Source organism: Cygnus atratus, chromosome 21 (genome assembly GCF_013377495.2).
Source record: "Cygnus atratus isolate AKBS03 ecotype Queensland, Australia chromosome 21, CAtr_DNAZoo_HiC_assembly, whole genome shotgun sequence".
Classification (NCBI taxonomy): Eukaryota; Metazoa; Chordata; class Aves; order Anseriformes; family Anatidae; genus Cygnus; species Cygnus atratus.
The window spans coordinates 3,090,317-3,106,159 of NC_066382.1; the positions used below are offsets into that span (position 1 = coordinate 3,090,317).

Consider the following 15,843-nt stretch of genomic DNA (forward strand, 5'->3'; position numbering starts at 1 on the left):
AAAAATCTCTGCACCAAGGCGTAGGCATTGTTTCTTATCTACAATGGGCAGTCCAGGGAAAATCCCAGCTTTTGCCTTTTGGATATTATTCTTAGCATAGTTAGGGAAGGTGGAACTATTTTGAGTAAAAGGCAAATTGCATAAGTAGAGATTGAAAGCTCTAGTCACAAGTTTCTTGCCTGACTATTCAGTTTCCTTTCCAGCTTTACACACAGTTCATACGGTGTTTACAAATTGTACTTGGGTTGTTGCATGCAGACGTCATGTGGCTTCTTGTAATACTTTCCTTATTTCTAATCTTTCCTCATGTAGAATTGGTGTTGTTTCATTCTTAACTATTCCAGCTATTGTTGCAGTGGGTCAGAGAGGAAACTACTTTCAGTCCGTTTGAGATCTTTGGTTCGCTATTAAGCGCAACATCAGCCTATTTTATTTATTATTTTTTGCAAACAGATTTGAATACTGTTCCAGGTGTTCACGCATGGGTAAGACTCAGGTGCTTTGGAACTGTTGCAGCCGAGATGAAAGAACAAGCAGCAAGGTGTGCAATTTTCTACAAATAATACAAAAGCTGTAGTGAAGGTTGGAGGAGAGGTAACAACTGTGCTGACACTTGTTGCAGCCCTAAATGGAGAAAATTATACAGGCAGGAACTGGTGAGTTAATTTGTCCCTGTGGACCACTTTGCCTTGTGCTTGATAATGTTAGGATTCACTTCCCCCAAACCTGAGGATGTAGTCTTGGCATTTGGCTCTTGGGATGAGAAAGGGGATGTTGCAGGCAGACAGATGCAGCCTGTACCAGCAGACCGAAAAAGCGATTACCCCATTCCAGCCTTGAATGTCATTTCTTGCCATGGTGTGTGGATCTGTCAGGCTGTTTAGCTGCAATATGACAGATTGTCCTATTAATGTGTCATCAAGTGCACTTTTACAAATTCATGGCTTGTCTACAACTAACCTGAAAAAAGAGGCTTAAGTATGAGAAGGCGCCAAAGAAAGTTAAATATTATTAACAAATAAAGTCTGCCACGTAGTTTTAATGGAATGTGAGCTGGTTGGGGGAGGGGAGATATGCTGTTAACTATTTAGCTTCTCTGCAATTCCCTTTTTGCTCTCACTTTCCCAAACTCCATTTCTCTCCCTGAAAAGGTGCTTTAAAAAAATCTTGACTTTTAAGAGTTCTTGATTTTGTACTCTGATTGTTCGTGCCTCAGTTTCCCTGAAACAGGTAACAGAGATAGCAGAGTTGATGCTCTCGATCCACCCTGCCTGCCTTTAAAGTCCAATGAAATACTGTACTGGCATTACCTGGATTACAGAAAACATGGTAAGGAGATAGTCAGCAAGCAACAGGCTCGCTTTAACAGCGTAAGGGACTTCAAATTTTTATCGTTCTTGGACTTTTTTGTGGTACAAGCTCAGATACATTTTGTAGAGAGAATTGGAAGATTTGTTCCTGGTGGTAGGCAACTGGCAAAGATTAGCAGACTGTCCAAATGCTTTAACATCTCTCTTACGCAATGTTTGTAGGAGATTTGTATCCTTTGGTTTTCTGTTCTTTTTAATAATGAGCCCGCCCTCCAGTAAATAAATCAGAAAGCCCCCACTGAGCCAGCCTCTAATGAGAGCTGGGGGAAAACGTGTGAAGCAGCTAACCCGAGCAGAAAGCAAGAGGTCTGATGTATGGATGTGTGTTGCGATGCTGAGTGCATATTCCAAGCCACATATTTTTAGCACTACCACACACTCGTGTACAGTTTTACAAACTTCCCAGAAAAATGGTGATTTCTCTGAGATAATGAAGGGGAGGTACAGAATAGGGCTGAGGGGAGGGAGGAGGGAACGGGCATTGATTTAAATCTGCCTGGCACACAGGCCAGCTCCACTTATCAGTGAGTCTAATAGGAATGTGAAGAGAATAGGCTTGACAGCTCATTAGAATGTGATCCCTCCTCCTTTTTTTTCTTTTTTTTTTTTCCCCTTTCTTCAAGTTGATGGAAACTCGTTCAGGAAAGAAGTACTTATTTGCTGAGGTAAAGCAAAAGCTGAGGAGGGTTTTGCCAGCTTTCAGCTGGGGAAAGGAGCAGCGAGAAAAATCAGGCGTTATCTACACTAAGAGGTACCTGAAATCTTGCCTGGTGTGAGGGGAGACGAGGATGGAAAAGACAAGTTTCTACATCCTGACAGCTGTTTGCGACATCGGGACTTGCTGCTCATCGTCTCATTAAAGAAAAGTGAAGATAAACCCAACTAAAGAGGGAGAGAAACTAGTGTTGGGAAAACTTTTTCTGCTCCTAATGGACCTAGGTACATCCACAGTTTTTTATTTCTCCCTGTTTTAACTTTTATGATATATGAAAAATTGCTTTTCTCCTTAGAAGGCTGAGCTGTGATGCTTTCAGCCTCGTCAGAAGAGCAGTGGCTGTAGCAACCTTGGGTTACGGTTTTGCAGCGTCTTGAAAGGAAAGGATGAGGACTTGTCACTGAGAAAAGGGAGGTATCCTTCAAGGGAGGATGGATGGACCGTATTTGAGCCTGCTTTGAACTGAGCACAACACTTTAAATGACAGAAAGTGAAATCTGTTGAAGAGGAACAACCTAACACTCCCCCCTAATGAGTTTGTGTTGTCAGCTCCGGCCTGAGCAACTGTTGCCCTGAGCAATTTGACTTCTCTGGGTTTCATAGTTGAGTGCATTTTAATCGAGTCTGAAGACTTATTGGGTGGGTGGGTGGGGGGAATGACACTTCAAGGTGGGTGGCAGGACTTTCCAGAGCCCCTTGTATTTACGTAAGCTTCAAGAGGCTGAATGGATTTACCTCTTTCTTCGAGTGAATCCAGATTTTCAGACAAGTTTATCTGTACCATTTCAATGCGTCCTGCTTGAATAGAGATCTCTCCAGCCACCAGCACACCCATGCATGCAGCTCGTTTGACATTGCATAGACCAGAGGATCATCTTCAATAGTTCTAACCTTTTTATTTATTTATTTATTTTTTAGAGAGAAGTCTGTGTCTATTCCTATTATTGGTGGTGAAGGTTTTTGAGCTTGGAGAGTGCCCTCCTTGACTTGGCCACTCCCTCTTCAAAATGAAGGGGTGCACCTGGGTATTTGTGGCAACTTTACTTTGTCAGCAGTTTTGCCTCTTCAGAGTTATGGCAGCAAAGAAAGAGAGAAAGATGAAGAAAGAACCTAATCAGTATACAGAGCCCTTCAATGCTACCCTGTCAAACAGTGAAGAACTGCACGGGCATCCCAAGGTAGGTGTTTTTCTGTTGTCAGTGCTTGGTGCAACTCTTTTTTGGCAGTAATGTGATGCTGGTTCCTTTTTTCATTGATTGAAGCAGTCTCACCAAAATATCTTTGATTTTTCAAAGAGAGTTCTCTCTTTTGCCTTTGCATGATTTATTTCCTAGCTTACTGAAGCAATGACTGGAATACAATTTATAAAGATAATTTTAGAATATGCATGACTGAAGTTCCAGTCCCCTGGTAGCTGATTTGGTATGAAGGCATGAGCATTAAAAAAAAAAAAAAAAAAAAAAAAAAAAAAAAGGGCTATCTCAGTACAATAACGGTACTGGAATATTAATACATCTCTTGCAAACAAATCTGCTCTCTGGAACATTGTATGAAAACTGGCTTAGGCAAATCCAACAATTCAAACACCTGGGCATATCTGAGTTTCTTCTGCACCATGCGTTCCACCAGAGAGATTGGTGATTTAAAATTACAGACGAGAAAATATTTGGTCTATTCACATGATCTGTTTAAGACGATTTTGGCTGTTTCAGGAAAGGATTCAGGATGGGGCTAATCGTGCATAAATGACAAGTGTAAGGCTGTGTATGAAAAATGAATGGCTGCAGCTGACGAATTGCTAGGCTTAGTGAGTGAGTTCTGAAGGGCAGGATCCTTGCAGCTATGTGTTTGAGGGAATCACCCCAGGCTGAAAGATGCAATTTCTAGTCAGAGACCTCAGAATCTTTTACGATCAAAATTTGCATAGGAGTTCAGGAAATTAAAAGCAGGTCCTGGGAGTAGGAGCAGGATGAAACGGGAGACTACAGCGCTGAGAAAGGAGGGAGTGTCCGCTATCACACGGCCCTTTCCCACTCTCTCCCACTCACACAAAAATGTCCCTTGTTTCAAATGGAGGTGACCTCTAAAACATGACTTTGATCACATGCATTAGGGATGGCAGTCACTATAGCAATAGAGGAACAACCTGTCAAAAATTGGGGCATGGCAGAGGGGGCACGTTAGAACAATTGGGCTGACATTCTAAATATCCTATTCAGTGCTATTGTGAGAGTAATTGGTTAAGGTTGGGCAAGTCTGGGAAACAGTCCTCCGTATAAAAAAGCTGGCTGCTGCACTTAAAATGATCATTAGGGGACTGCAAGCAGCATTTCTGCAGCTTATTTTTGTTTATTGCAGGGCTTCGTCAGGACAGGTTGTATACATGCTAAATTCTTGAGGTGCTTATATTCAATCACTTTCTTTCACTTTCTCTAGAACTGCTTCGTCCTCCTTGTGCCAGATAGATAGCTGGAGCAACTACATTTCAGCCTGTTTTGGAATTAATTTCTCTTGATGTGAAATGTATTGGACCACAATCAGAATATTTTCTGATTGCAAAAGCCAGCAGAAACCGGTCCTGGTTTATTCTGATACAGTCACACATCCATTACTGCTAGAAGAAACGCGGCACCCATTCAGAGGCTAGTGGGCATTCATTAAAACAGACAGTGTTTGAAAGCTGTAGTTTCTGTGTTGAAATATTTTGCTTTAAAATATCCATGACAAAGGTTTGGCTGCTGGAGGAGCTGGAGAGTTCAGTGAAGGCAGATTCTGCTTAATAAGGATGGGACCAAACCAAATCGTTGATGTAAATGCTCGTGAACTCTGCTTGATACGCGCTCCAACATTTTGCAACACGAACTTTTCTTCTTGGAATCTCTCTAAGGTTGAAGCCCAGGCTCCAGTTAAGCAATGCTTCTAAATGTCGTGGGTGTCCGTGCTGTAATCTATATAGCACCTGCCCAAGCTAGGGGATTCTTTTACATACATTATAAATGCAAATAAAGAATCACTGCTGTTTCTGGGGTAAATGAGAGTTGCTGTTCACAGCCAGACATCCCAGTCTGCGTTCACTAAGTGCTGTAGGGCAAACAGGACCTGGATTTTTAAGGCTGGTCTCTGGGGTCATTCATGCTGAACAAACTGTGAGCTTTGTGTGTATGCCTCTGGACTAGACTCTCAAAATTGAAAACAGCGGGTCTTGGGATCACCAAAAGCTTTAAAAGCTAAATTTTAAAAATACAGAACTTCAGAAATCAGCATGGTTTTGCCTCTCTATTGGAAGGCTCTATCCAACCACTGCACACGTTGCTGGTTGAGACAGTTTCTTACAGCTCTACCGTGTGAATTCAGCAGTGAGATACAATTGTACCATGTAGAGGTGTCTTGGTGCAGCTAGGAATAAATATTCATTAGGTAAAATGTCTAATTCTGTAATGCGATTGGATCACTAATTCTTCAGTTAAATCTCTGTTAATAACCTTGGATTTATCAGGTTACTTTTCAAAATTTTTAAAAAGGATCCTCTTCTCTTCCCTTCGCTGTACTGCCTTAAACCCATGTGTTAGTCAATGTCAAGGTAAAGTGACCAGCCCCTCATTTTGGGTTCAGAACAACTGGCTGTTGACAGAAAACAGCTTAAATGACCTTATAAATAAAGTTCCAGGTGTGAAAGATGACTAGCCAGAAATTAGCGGTTTGTAAATCACCAGTAAATTCCTACCTTATGGTGAGCAGTGACTGACAGACTTTGAAGAGGCAATTGGGCTCTTCAGGTAGTTGTAGTGACGGTGAAATTCAACAGCAGGATAGAGAACTGCCTTATTTTTCTGCAGTTTTCAAATGTAGCAATTTTTTTTCTTCTGAAGTGTCTCCTTTCCTGTTAATTGGGTGGCAAATTAGTAAAGTAACAGCAAAGCTTTCCTTGCCTAACCTACTAAGCTAAAGAGAAGTTGAAAGGTCTGTGGCAGACTGATCTCTGAGCCTTGCTGAGCAGTTCTGCTTAGTAAAAAGATGCCCTGTGCAGGGACGTGGAACAACATCAGTGTCTTATTTCATTTCTCTGCACTACATAACAGGAAAGATGGAATTTTTTTTGGCCTTGTACAGTAAAAAATTAAGGCTGTGTTTACCTTGGAAGACTCTGTGGCCAGCTGGTAGATTTGTCAAAGCAGGAGCAGGGAATGAAATATTACATGAGAGCAGCGATTTTTACTCATGCTGTTAAAAAGGTAGGTTTGTTTTCCTTCAAATTGACCAGAACATTTTGGAACAGATTTATCTTGGGTATTGTTTTTAAATCAGAGCTGAGAAAGCTCCTCTTTAACAGTGACAGTACACGACTTGTGGTGAAACCTCTGCCTAAAAGAGGGAGACAGAAATCTCAGTTCTGATAAACCTGATACATCTAAGGGAAATAGTAAAAGTATTTTTAAAAACTCTCCAGTTTTATCTTCGCTGTCAATGAGATGTGCTTGCAAAGCACATGAGTGTTTTCCTGTGACACAGATGGACTAAGACCATGAGGGATGGATGCAGAAGTTTTTTTTTCTAATGTATCTTCTTAATTTGACAGGGAGTGGCGGGGTACCTGCAGCTACCAGGCCTGTCTTCCCTTTTCCAGGCGTGGGTCTTGTGTTGCAAGAAGATGAGGCATTAAATTACCAGTGCTTCAGCAGTAGTAGATGGAGTAGATGGTCCAGTGGGGTTATAAGGCTGACCCTGATCAGGAGTTGCTGTTTGATTCCTATCTGGTGTGGTTTTGAAGTGATAGCTTGCAGGGTCACAGTGCTCTGTTGTGTGCCCAAACCGTGTTAAAATTTTTTTAAGCCCCAGCTACCTTGTGGATAGGCTGAATAATGGCAGTACATGTGCTGATGCTTTCAAATGGAGAAAAAATCCATTTCCTTATTCTCAACGGTTCCTCTTCTTAGGGATTGACAAGTTGTACCTGACTGTAGCTAGGTTCTTGTTTCCAGAAGTTAAATCTCTCTATGGAGCTAGCTCAGGTAAGGCTCAGGACGAAGTCGTTTTTTTCTTGCTTGGTCTATTGTTCTCTTCTGTCTCATTAAATGTCCTCTGAGGACAGCCAGCTGCCCAATTTCCATCTAAACTAACTGGCATGGGATTTTATCAGTAGCACTGAAAACTGTCTAGACAATTTTCACACTTGTGGCTTGTTAATATTAATGGCGCTGGGCTAGGCATTGCGGGATGGAGGCTAGTAAGTATTTGCTTTTTTTGGCATCCAGGTAACATACTGACTATGCGTGAGCAACCCTGGTAACTGGAGTGGCCATCTGGAATATCATTTATCGGGTGGAATACAGGGAAATCAACTGTACCCTTCAGCCAATGCAGTTTTCAGTGCTCTGCCCTGTAATACTCTCATAGACAAATTGATGGAGTTCAGATTAGATAAGTGGACTGAAAACTGGCTGAACTGCATGGCTCACAGGGTTGTGACAAATGCCATGAAGTCTGGCTCGAGGCCTGTTAGTAGTGGTTTAAGTATCCTGGCGGTTGATACTGGGGCCAGTGCTGTTTGACACCTTCATTAATGACCTGGATACTAGGGAAGATTGCACCCTTGGCAAGTGCAAAGCTGGGAGGAGGGGTTGATGGACCAAATGGTTGTGAGAGTAGCCAGAGGAAGCTCAACAGCGCAGAGAGATGGGCCAGGAGGGTTCTCAAGAATTTCAGTGAACGGAAGCGCAAAGTTCTGCACTTGTGGAGTGCAGTACACACCGGTATGCCTTGGGGGCCAGTTGGCTGGAAAGCAACTTTTCAGAAAAGTGCCTGGGGGTCCTGGTGGACAACAGGTTGGTCATGAAGCAGCAACGTGCATTAGCAGCAAAAAAAGTCAACAGCCTCCTGGGCTGCATTAGGAAGAGCATTGCCAGCAGATTAAGGAAGGTGGATGTCCTCCGAGGGGAAACCTGAACACTGGGAAGACATCTAGAGTACCAGTTGTGGTCCTGGACATGCTAAAGTGATGGCAGCAAAGGGCCGTGAAGATGGTGAAAGGTTTAGAGCATCCATTGTATGAGGAGAGGCTCAGAGAGCTGGGGATATTCAGCCTGGGGAAGAGGAGGCTCAAAGGAATCTTATCAATATGCATATATACCTAAGTAGGGGGAATAAAAAAGATAGAGCCAGAGCTCGGTAAAAAAAAGGCAATGGAAAAAAGGCAAAAGGAAATTCCACTTAAACATGGGGGGGGGGGGGGGGAAGGCATTTTATTATGAGGGTGATCAAACACTGGAAAAAAAACACACAGAGAGGCTGTGGAGTCTCCAACCTTGGAGATGTGCAAAACCTGATTGCACCTTGTCCCAGATAACCTGCTGTGGTTCACCTGCTTGGAGCCTGGGAGCTCAAAAAGGCAGCCTGTAGATGTGCCTGCTAACTTCAGCTGTTCTGTGAGCTGCTGGTAGAGGTGGTTCAGTTAAGTGTCAGAACAGCATGATCTTAATTTGGGGAAAAAACTTATTGACTCAGCTGTCCTAATGAAATTTCAGGGATGATTTGAGGTCAATGGGATTTCAATGGAATTTCTGCAAGAAATGATGTAATATTTTTAGTTTCGTTACCCGCTACGTAGGTAAAGGGTCCTTGAAATATTACTTCCTCTGGAAAGCACCACTCTGAGGCACTCCAAAGCATAGGGGAAGAATTCTCAACCCTCTGTACAGGTTCCTTTTACAATCTGGTCTTTTCTTGGCTGTCTCCCAGTAAGGTAGTACCTTGGAATGAAGTCCGGTGTCTTGAAATCTGGTAAGACCATGGTTTTCAGGCAGAAAACTGATGATCTCGAGGCTCATTCTAGTTTAAGGCTGCTTAGAAAGTAAATAATCCAAGCCTGTTGCTTATGATGTGAGAGGAAAAGAAAGCTGAGGGTGAGTTCAGTTCTCTTAAACTGTTCCAGTTCCTTGCTATCTTAAAAGCTTTTTATTTTTTTTTTCTAGAGGTAAATTTAATGAGTTTACTTTCAATATGTTTAAAGTTTTCTCAGGAAAGTAATTCCAAGCAGGTGCTGAGGTTCTCCATCCCCAGCTGGGCCTGTTAGCTCATGTGATGTGCAACTGCTCTTCTCAAGGCAGATGTTCCAGTGGGAAACAAGAAATGTCCCGTTCCTTGCAGAGGACTCTGTTCAGCCTAGGACGGGAGCTGAAAACTGCCTCTAAGACTGATGGAAGGAAGGCTGGATCTTGAGTGCGAACACCAGAGCTTTTGTCTTTTGGATCAGAGACATGACTTCTGGAGTTGCGGAAGGCTGAAATGATTCTTCTGTCTCTGTCAGATATCTCGGGCTAGGTCTGCCAGGCTTATTAATCTCTCTGAATTATTTCTTTGGGGCCTTTTGCTTCCAGCTGAGAACAGCAGCTGGTTCAATGACGTTGCACAGATTGCATTCCTGCTCTGTACAGAGATTCAGTCACAGCCTGAAGTGTGTGACTGCATGTGTAATGGAGAGCATTTGTGGGCCTGACGAGTGTTAAAGCCCTGTGAGAGCATGGGAGGGACTAGGCTGTGACCTGTCTGTAGGAAGAGATGTTTCCTTTCAAGGTACAACAAATATCATCCTTCCCAGCACCTCTGTGGCCCAGGTAAAATAACACTGGATTTGTGCATCACACATGGAAATAACGCAGCATTTGGTCTTGTTTCTCTTAGCTGTTTGTGATATTTTTAAAGTTCATTATTGGCATAGATAGTCCTACATCAAATGTGTTTTCATGTGCTAGATGCATCGTGCTATGCCTCTTCTATCAGCGCTCTTCGGGTCCTTACCTTTTTGTGGTGTCCCTAAGGAAAGAAGGAACTTTTGTGCATTCAGAGGTGGCACGGATGAACGCTGCCATCCGGCTAACAGGGAAACAAACACGGTCATCATCTCTCCCAGAGCAGCTCTTGCTCCCATGAGCTGTTCCCTTAGGTTCATTACATTCATTATGGGTGTGAGCACTGAGGGCAGTCCGTGTTTAAATGGAGGGGAGGAGCTTTTTGTGATAGCCATTTAGAGAAATGAAGAATAATTTTTCAGTGACCAAACACAGTGGGAATTTAGATAGGAATTCCAGTAGGGATTTGGCTCCGATACCAAACCTAACACTTCAGCTCTAGGGAAAATTCTTGAGAGATCTGTAAAAACCACAAGTGGTCAGGACCTTGGTTTTACATCTCATTAATAATCAAGAGTGTGCATAACCATGAGTTATTAGCAGCTGACACGGGATTTTTTCATGCTTAAAAAAGTGATCTGTCACTTTTTAACCAGTTCCAAATAAAATACACTACTGAAGTAAATCACTTGCTGCTAATTTCATAATGAAGCTGGCAATACTCTTGCTGGTGTAAATCAGGCATAACAACATAGAGATTTATGGATTAAGATAATTGAAATGCTGAGTCAGGTCCGTTTTGTGTCTGGCAACTGCTTAATTATTAAGCAAAGAATTTCTAAATATAATTCCATCACAGATAAACAACTGCATTGACAATTCTTTGAGCAAACTTTCAGGGCAGTAATGTCAGACATGAAGACAGAACCAGAGTGGTTAGGTGTATGTCCTTGAGGTGCATCTCTCACTGCAGATGGAAAGGATGCTGTCCTCTCACAAAAGTATCAACTTTTCTTGCTTTCTTTCCATCTTTTTCCACTCTGAAAAAGGGTTACGTGTTCTTGACAACACTTTGAAATGCTTTTTGGATGTACAGACTTGCTCAGTCTTGCTCGTAGTGTTTTCTTTTATTTACCCAAACTCTGAAACTACGTTAGTCCATTTTGCTTTGGTTTTTAGCAGAGGTGCAGACTGGATCCCGGTATCCTTGAATTTTAGGAAAGTTCAGATACAGTTCAGAAATTTCTCAGGATCCGAACTCTGCTACTTGACTGTAGATCCCTACTAGTAGTTTCTTCCATTCTGGCTGAATCTTAGCCAGAGGCTGTGTGTGTTTCTGGGCAGTGCACGCTGTTCTGGGAGTTAAAGCCAGAAAGAACCACAGGTTCTGCTTGTGTACGGCAGCCTAAATTACAGCTCAACTCCTCTTTTATTGTGAGAGAGGGAGGAGAGAGGAGGCTAAGCTCATGTTGGTGTCATAACGCTGGTTCCGAAGTGCTGGGTGCTGTTGTATTCGGATTCCAAAGCAACGTTAAGAGACCTGATTGAAAGTTCATTAAAAATTGCTGGCAGGGCTTCTGTTGTTCTTGGAGGCACCGTTTCAAGCGGTAAGGACTGAGCCTGATTCCAGGGTAGTTAACATGAGAATTCCTCCTGACTCCTGCAAGTTAGCTTTGCTCTGTAAACAGCACCCCAGGAGGGACAAGTCCCCTTTGCTGGGATTCCAAGGCTGTTCTCAGTCCTGACTGATACCTGAGTTGGCTGCAAGGTCTCTCTGGCTGCTGGAGGCTGCCGCTGCCAAGAAAAATAGAGGCTTGCATGCTTATTGCTGGGATTGCTCATGCATGCCATAGTAATTAAATAATAATACCACAAGGATGGAACATTCATTTTAACTGTCAATCATCCTTGCGCTGGAGAAACTGGGGAGTGCCATGGCTGTCTTCTAGAGGGATTTGTAATTTAAGCAGGCCACTGGAGAGGTGTTGTTTTTTTGTTTGTTTTTTCTTTTTCTTTTTTTTTTTTTTTTAACTTCAGGAGTCTTTCTTTCTCATTTATTTTTCTGGGATGTGTCATCTGGCTTTCTTTTTCTCCCTGACAAGATGTCTGCTCTGGGCTGTTTCTTCACAGCTGGAACTCCAGAAGGGCTGAGGACATCTGTTTGTCTTCACAATTAATGGTCAGACTCTGCCCATGACTGCTGGCTTCTGCTCCCAGCTGGCATGTTTCCCCATTTGCTCTGGACAGGGGGTTTATGCCTGTCTTGTAGCCTGGTGGGATATTTGAATAGTCTTGTATCCATCAGCAGCAAACGCCTCATCCTGGTTCCTAAGACTCTGGTCTTGCTTTGTTCTGGAGATTGTACTTCTGAGTTCCTGCCACACGAGCTAGCTCTTCTTGAAGAACAAACTGATTTTATTTTCCTTTTCTCTGCAACCCAGCTGTTGTTTTGCTGGCTCCTGTTAGAGCACTGGGGGAATACTCCATCCTGCCTGAGTTGGGTGTTGCTATTAATAAGTTACTTCCTTCTCTTTTGTGAAATGCACAGCAGCTTTACCACAGACCTGTCAGTCCCAGTCGCTGGGGGGAAAAATGCATCTGCTTCCTTTGGGCAAACAGCACAGGTAGGCTTTTACCTGCTTATATATTTATGAGCTTTTTAAACTTAAGTGCTCATAAACCCAGCCCCCCGTAGGTGTGAATTCACCTGTATGATGACGCCGCATGCGTGTGCTTTCAGATGCTGTGAGGTAGAAAAAATTGGCAACTCCTATCAGAAACCTTTAAATTTCTGTGAACCTCTGGTAAATATAAATCATCTTTGTTGTAGAAGTAAGTTGTACCTCCTGTGCTGTTCTAAGGATATTTCAAGGTTTGCGAACACTTGTCTGTGGACTTGAGGTTTGCATGTTGGGAAAGATAGAGAGGTTTGCCTCAAAGGACCTTCTCAGCCTGTCTTTGCTCAACTGCAGATTTTTGCAAAGCATGAGGAGGAAACTGTGACAAAATAATCATGTTTTAGAGATGTGTGACTAACTTTAGAATAACTGGAATTTTCTGTGGTGCTCCATTTCCATTAAGTTCCAATGGACTTTTGGAAAGTTACTGGAACAGCGAAAAGTCCTGTGTGCTGTAAGTAAACATGACAAATAATTTAGCTAAAACAACTTTATGGAATGCCTTGACAAAACATGATCAGCACCTGATTATAAATGTGGTTATAAGCATTAAAAGGCTGTTGAAGACTAATTTGTGTGTAGAAATAATGAACTGGATTGTGTCAGTAATTTGGTGTGCTCTTGTTTGAGACGCACACTAAATCTGAGCACGTTGGGGAGTGTTTAACCATAACTGATTAATTTCAGTGGAATGCATGATCAATATGGCAAAATGATTTGGGATACCCTTGCTTTGGCTTAGCGCACAGATGCCAGCTATTCTTGTTGGCAGCCATCTATTTGTAGGGTGGATAACTGGACTTCGCACACGGAGCAATTCAATAGGAATTGATCTCTCTGTGGGTCATGTCTGAGCAGTAAATCACCCAAGATTATCTGAATAGAGAAGACAGAGTTGGGTTCCTAGAGTTTCTGAGATGTTTAAAAAATACCCTTGCTCAGCTCACAATGCATCTGTGACTGCTGTGGAGCTGTTCACACTCTGCTGCTTTGTAAATGATCTGGTGACCCAAGCTGTTTGAAATAAATAGTTGTGATCACATCAGCTCCAAATCTACAGACAAGTGCCTTGTACAATGCTCATGTGCCTGGCTGCGTGCCAGAGAGAGCTTTCCAGGCTCTGCATCAGCTTAGGAGCACCAACATTCCTCATGACCTCCAGCTGGAGCTCCAGCAGGCTTCTGAGGTTTCATTTCATATTTATTCTGCATAGATTTTTCGTAGCAGATCACACGGACTGTGCTCTCTTCTCTTCAAAATGGACTTGCCCTGGTATTTCTAGCCAAAATTTTCAATCCTCTGTCCTATTCCTGTTGGTTTTGAAAAGAGGTTGCTGTTGCTATTAGGGCCACTGAGTGTAGACCAGTAATGTTTGAGCTGTGGCAGAACTGTGTCTGCAGCTGTGAGATTAGCAGGAGCTTAATACCCAAGGGCAAACAAATACTTTGAGATCTGGGAAGTATGCTCTTGACTGACTTTGCTTCTATGCTTTTTCCACACCTATCTTGTTTTCTTCCTCCTGAACAGTGATAGATCAACCCTGATTTATTTAAACTTGTAATGGTCTAGAAATCATTTTTGATATCGTTATTCAACCCACCCCTACCTTGTATTGCTTTTCTGCTGGAAAGTTACAATTTTCTTCTGTCTTTTTCATAATGGGTATGAAAACCTAAGCACGATTCATGAAACTTTGGGAAGGCTTGTGCTTTTATCCTCACTGTGATGGACATCTGAGAGGCTGATGTGCCGACAGCCTGGAACCCCGTAGTCAATGGTTAATTGGTCTTGACAAGAACTTGGCAGGTATTGGTAAGCAATGATTTCTGGTGCCTTTTTAATTTAGAGTTCGTTCCCAGCCCAAGGAAAAAACAACAGGTACGGTCATTTGATTATTTACTCCTGGTCCTGTATGAGAGCTGAGTACTGGGTACTAGGGAGTCCAGTAGGAAGTGGACTCAGATTCCTAACAACAGAGCCTCTTTATTGTCCAAACTTTGTTCAGAAGGGATCCAGAACTGGGCACTGTCATGTCTAACTTCTCTAAATGATTTCTATGATTGTGATACAGTTGCAGACCATAGGAAGGGGCAATTTGCAAATGCACATCTATTTTGTGGTCAGACATGGGCTTTATTTTTATTGTGAAATGCTTTTGTTTTGTTTTTCCCGTGTGCACATTTGTCATCCCACTAGCCTTTGATTTGAAAGCCACGGAGCACTTCAAGGTTTCCTGTATATTTTAATCTCCCTTTATCTCTCAATAGATCCAACTGATAAATATCAGATGCCAGCGGTGAACAATCTCTGGCATATGTGCAAGTTTTCTGTGGCATGTATTAGGACTGGCAGGGGGCTGAGCCTCGGTAGTTTGAGAAAGGTCCCCGAGGCACGCTGGCTCCCAGCTCTTGGCTCTTTCTGATCCCTTCAGTAAAGGGAGCTGGGACACCCTGCAGGAGGTCACGTATTAAGTTACGAGAAAGGATTTTTATTTATTTATTTTTTTGTGATGCTCCTGTAAATGATGAGAAAGTGTCATGGTTTTGGGTAATATCAGATTGAATTGCTTGCTACAGAAGTGGGATAAAATGGAATTTTACAGTGGACCCTAAGCCTTCAATTTCTTCCCAAATGCAGTATATTTGGATCAAGGATTTGGTTCAGGTAGCAGATGGCTGGTCTGGAAACTTTCTATTCTCTGAGTTCACGTAGTGGCCAAAGAGATGCAATGTCATCAGTGCTTGCTTTTGTTTCTCTTTAGATCCTAGAATCTCCAGACCCGCGAATCACAGATCCACGGCGGACCTGGATCTCCTTTGTTCACCGCCCAGATGATGGCAACACCTCTAAAAGGAGATGCAAAGGGAAAGACAAGAAATTAGTAGGTTATTTCTAGATTGACATCAGCTAACAAATGTGCACCATGGCTTCCCTTCCCACTCTGTTACACAAGGTGTTTTGTATGCTCCAGCTTTTGCTTTCCCACCCTGGAGTGCTGTGTTTTCAGTTGTTTGTGTTAAATTTTCCAAAGTATTTTGGAGAAGCTTGGGACAATAAGTGTATATGCTTTGTAAGATAAGTGTCTGTGAATTCCATTGTCAGCACTCATTTTTGTTTAAACCAGCTGTTTCTTGGGCTGATACTTTCTTGTTGTTTTTTCTGCTCAGTAGAAATAAAATTAACATTTTTCTTCTACAACTAGATAAAGCGCAAGCAGCTTAAAGGACACATTAATCAAGGCATGGAAAAATCATTTATTGCAAATCAGTGAATTACTGATCACCTGCTGAGTGATTGTGTGCACTTTTCATCTGCTGCTTAGACAATACAGAATGTTTTTTATGACTTCCTTTTACTTCTCAGTGAGCTTATAAGCTGCTTCCATGTGGGTTTGCTGCTGTTTAGTTGATAAAGTAGGAGCTCCCAGAGAACAATACACATTGAAACAGCATTGA

General features: G+C 42.5%; 1 protein-coding gene across 2 annotated transcripts in view; it reads left to right on the forward strand.

Moving 5' to 3' along the window:
- The first annotated feature begins 342 nt into the window (after positions 1-342).
- Positions 343-15,843, forward strand: part of C1QTNF12 (C1q and TNF related 12) — a 28,228-nt gene continuing 12,727 nt past the window's right edge. Inside the window, exons 1-5 of one of the 2 annotated variants that reach the window (XM_035557798.1) lie at positions 343-656; positions 1,217-1,329; positions 1,994-2,309; positions 3,004-3,263; positions 15,150-15,269. In XM_035557798.1, coding sequence (XP_035413691.1) covers positions 3,093-3,263; positions 15,150-15,269 — 291 coding nt within the window. In that variant the 5' untranslated portion in view covers positions 343-656; positions 1,217-1,329; positions 1,994-2,309; positions 3,004-3,092. Of the gene's footprint in view, positions 657-1,216; positions 1,330-1,884; positions 2,688-3,003; positions 3,264-15,149; positions 15,270-15,843 lie in introns of those variants that run through there. The other variant, XM_050714956.1, reaches the window with a different exon arrangement.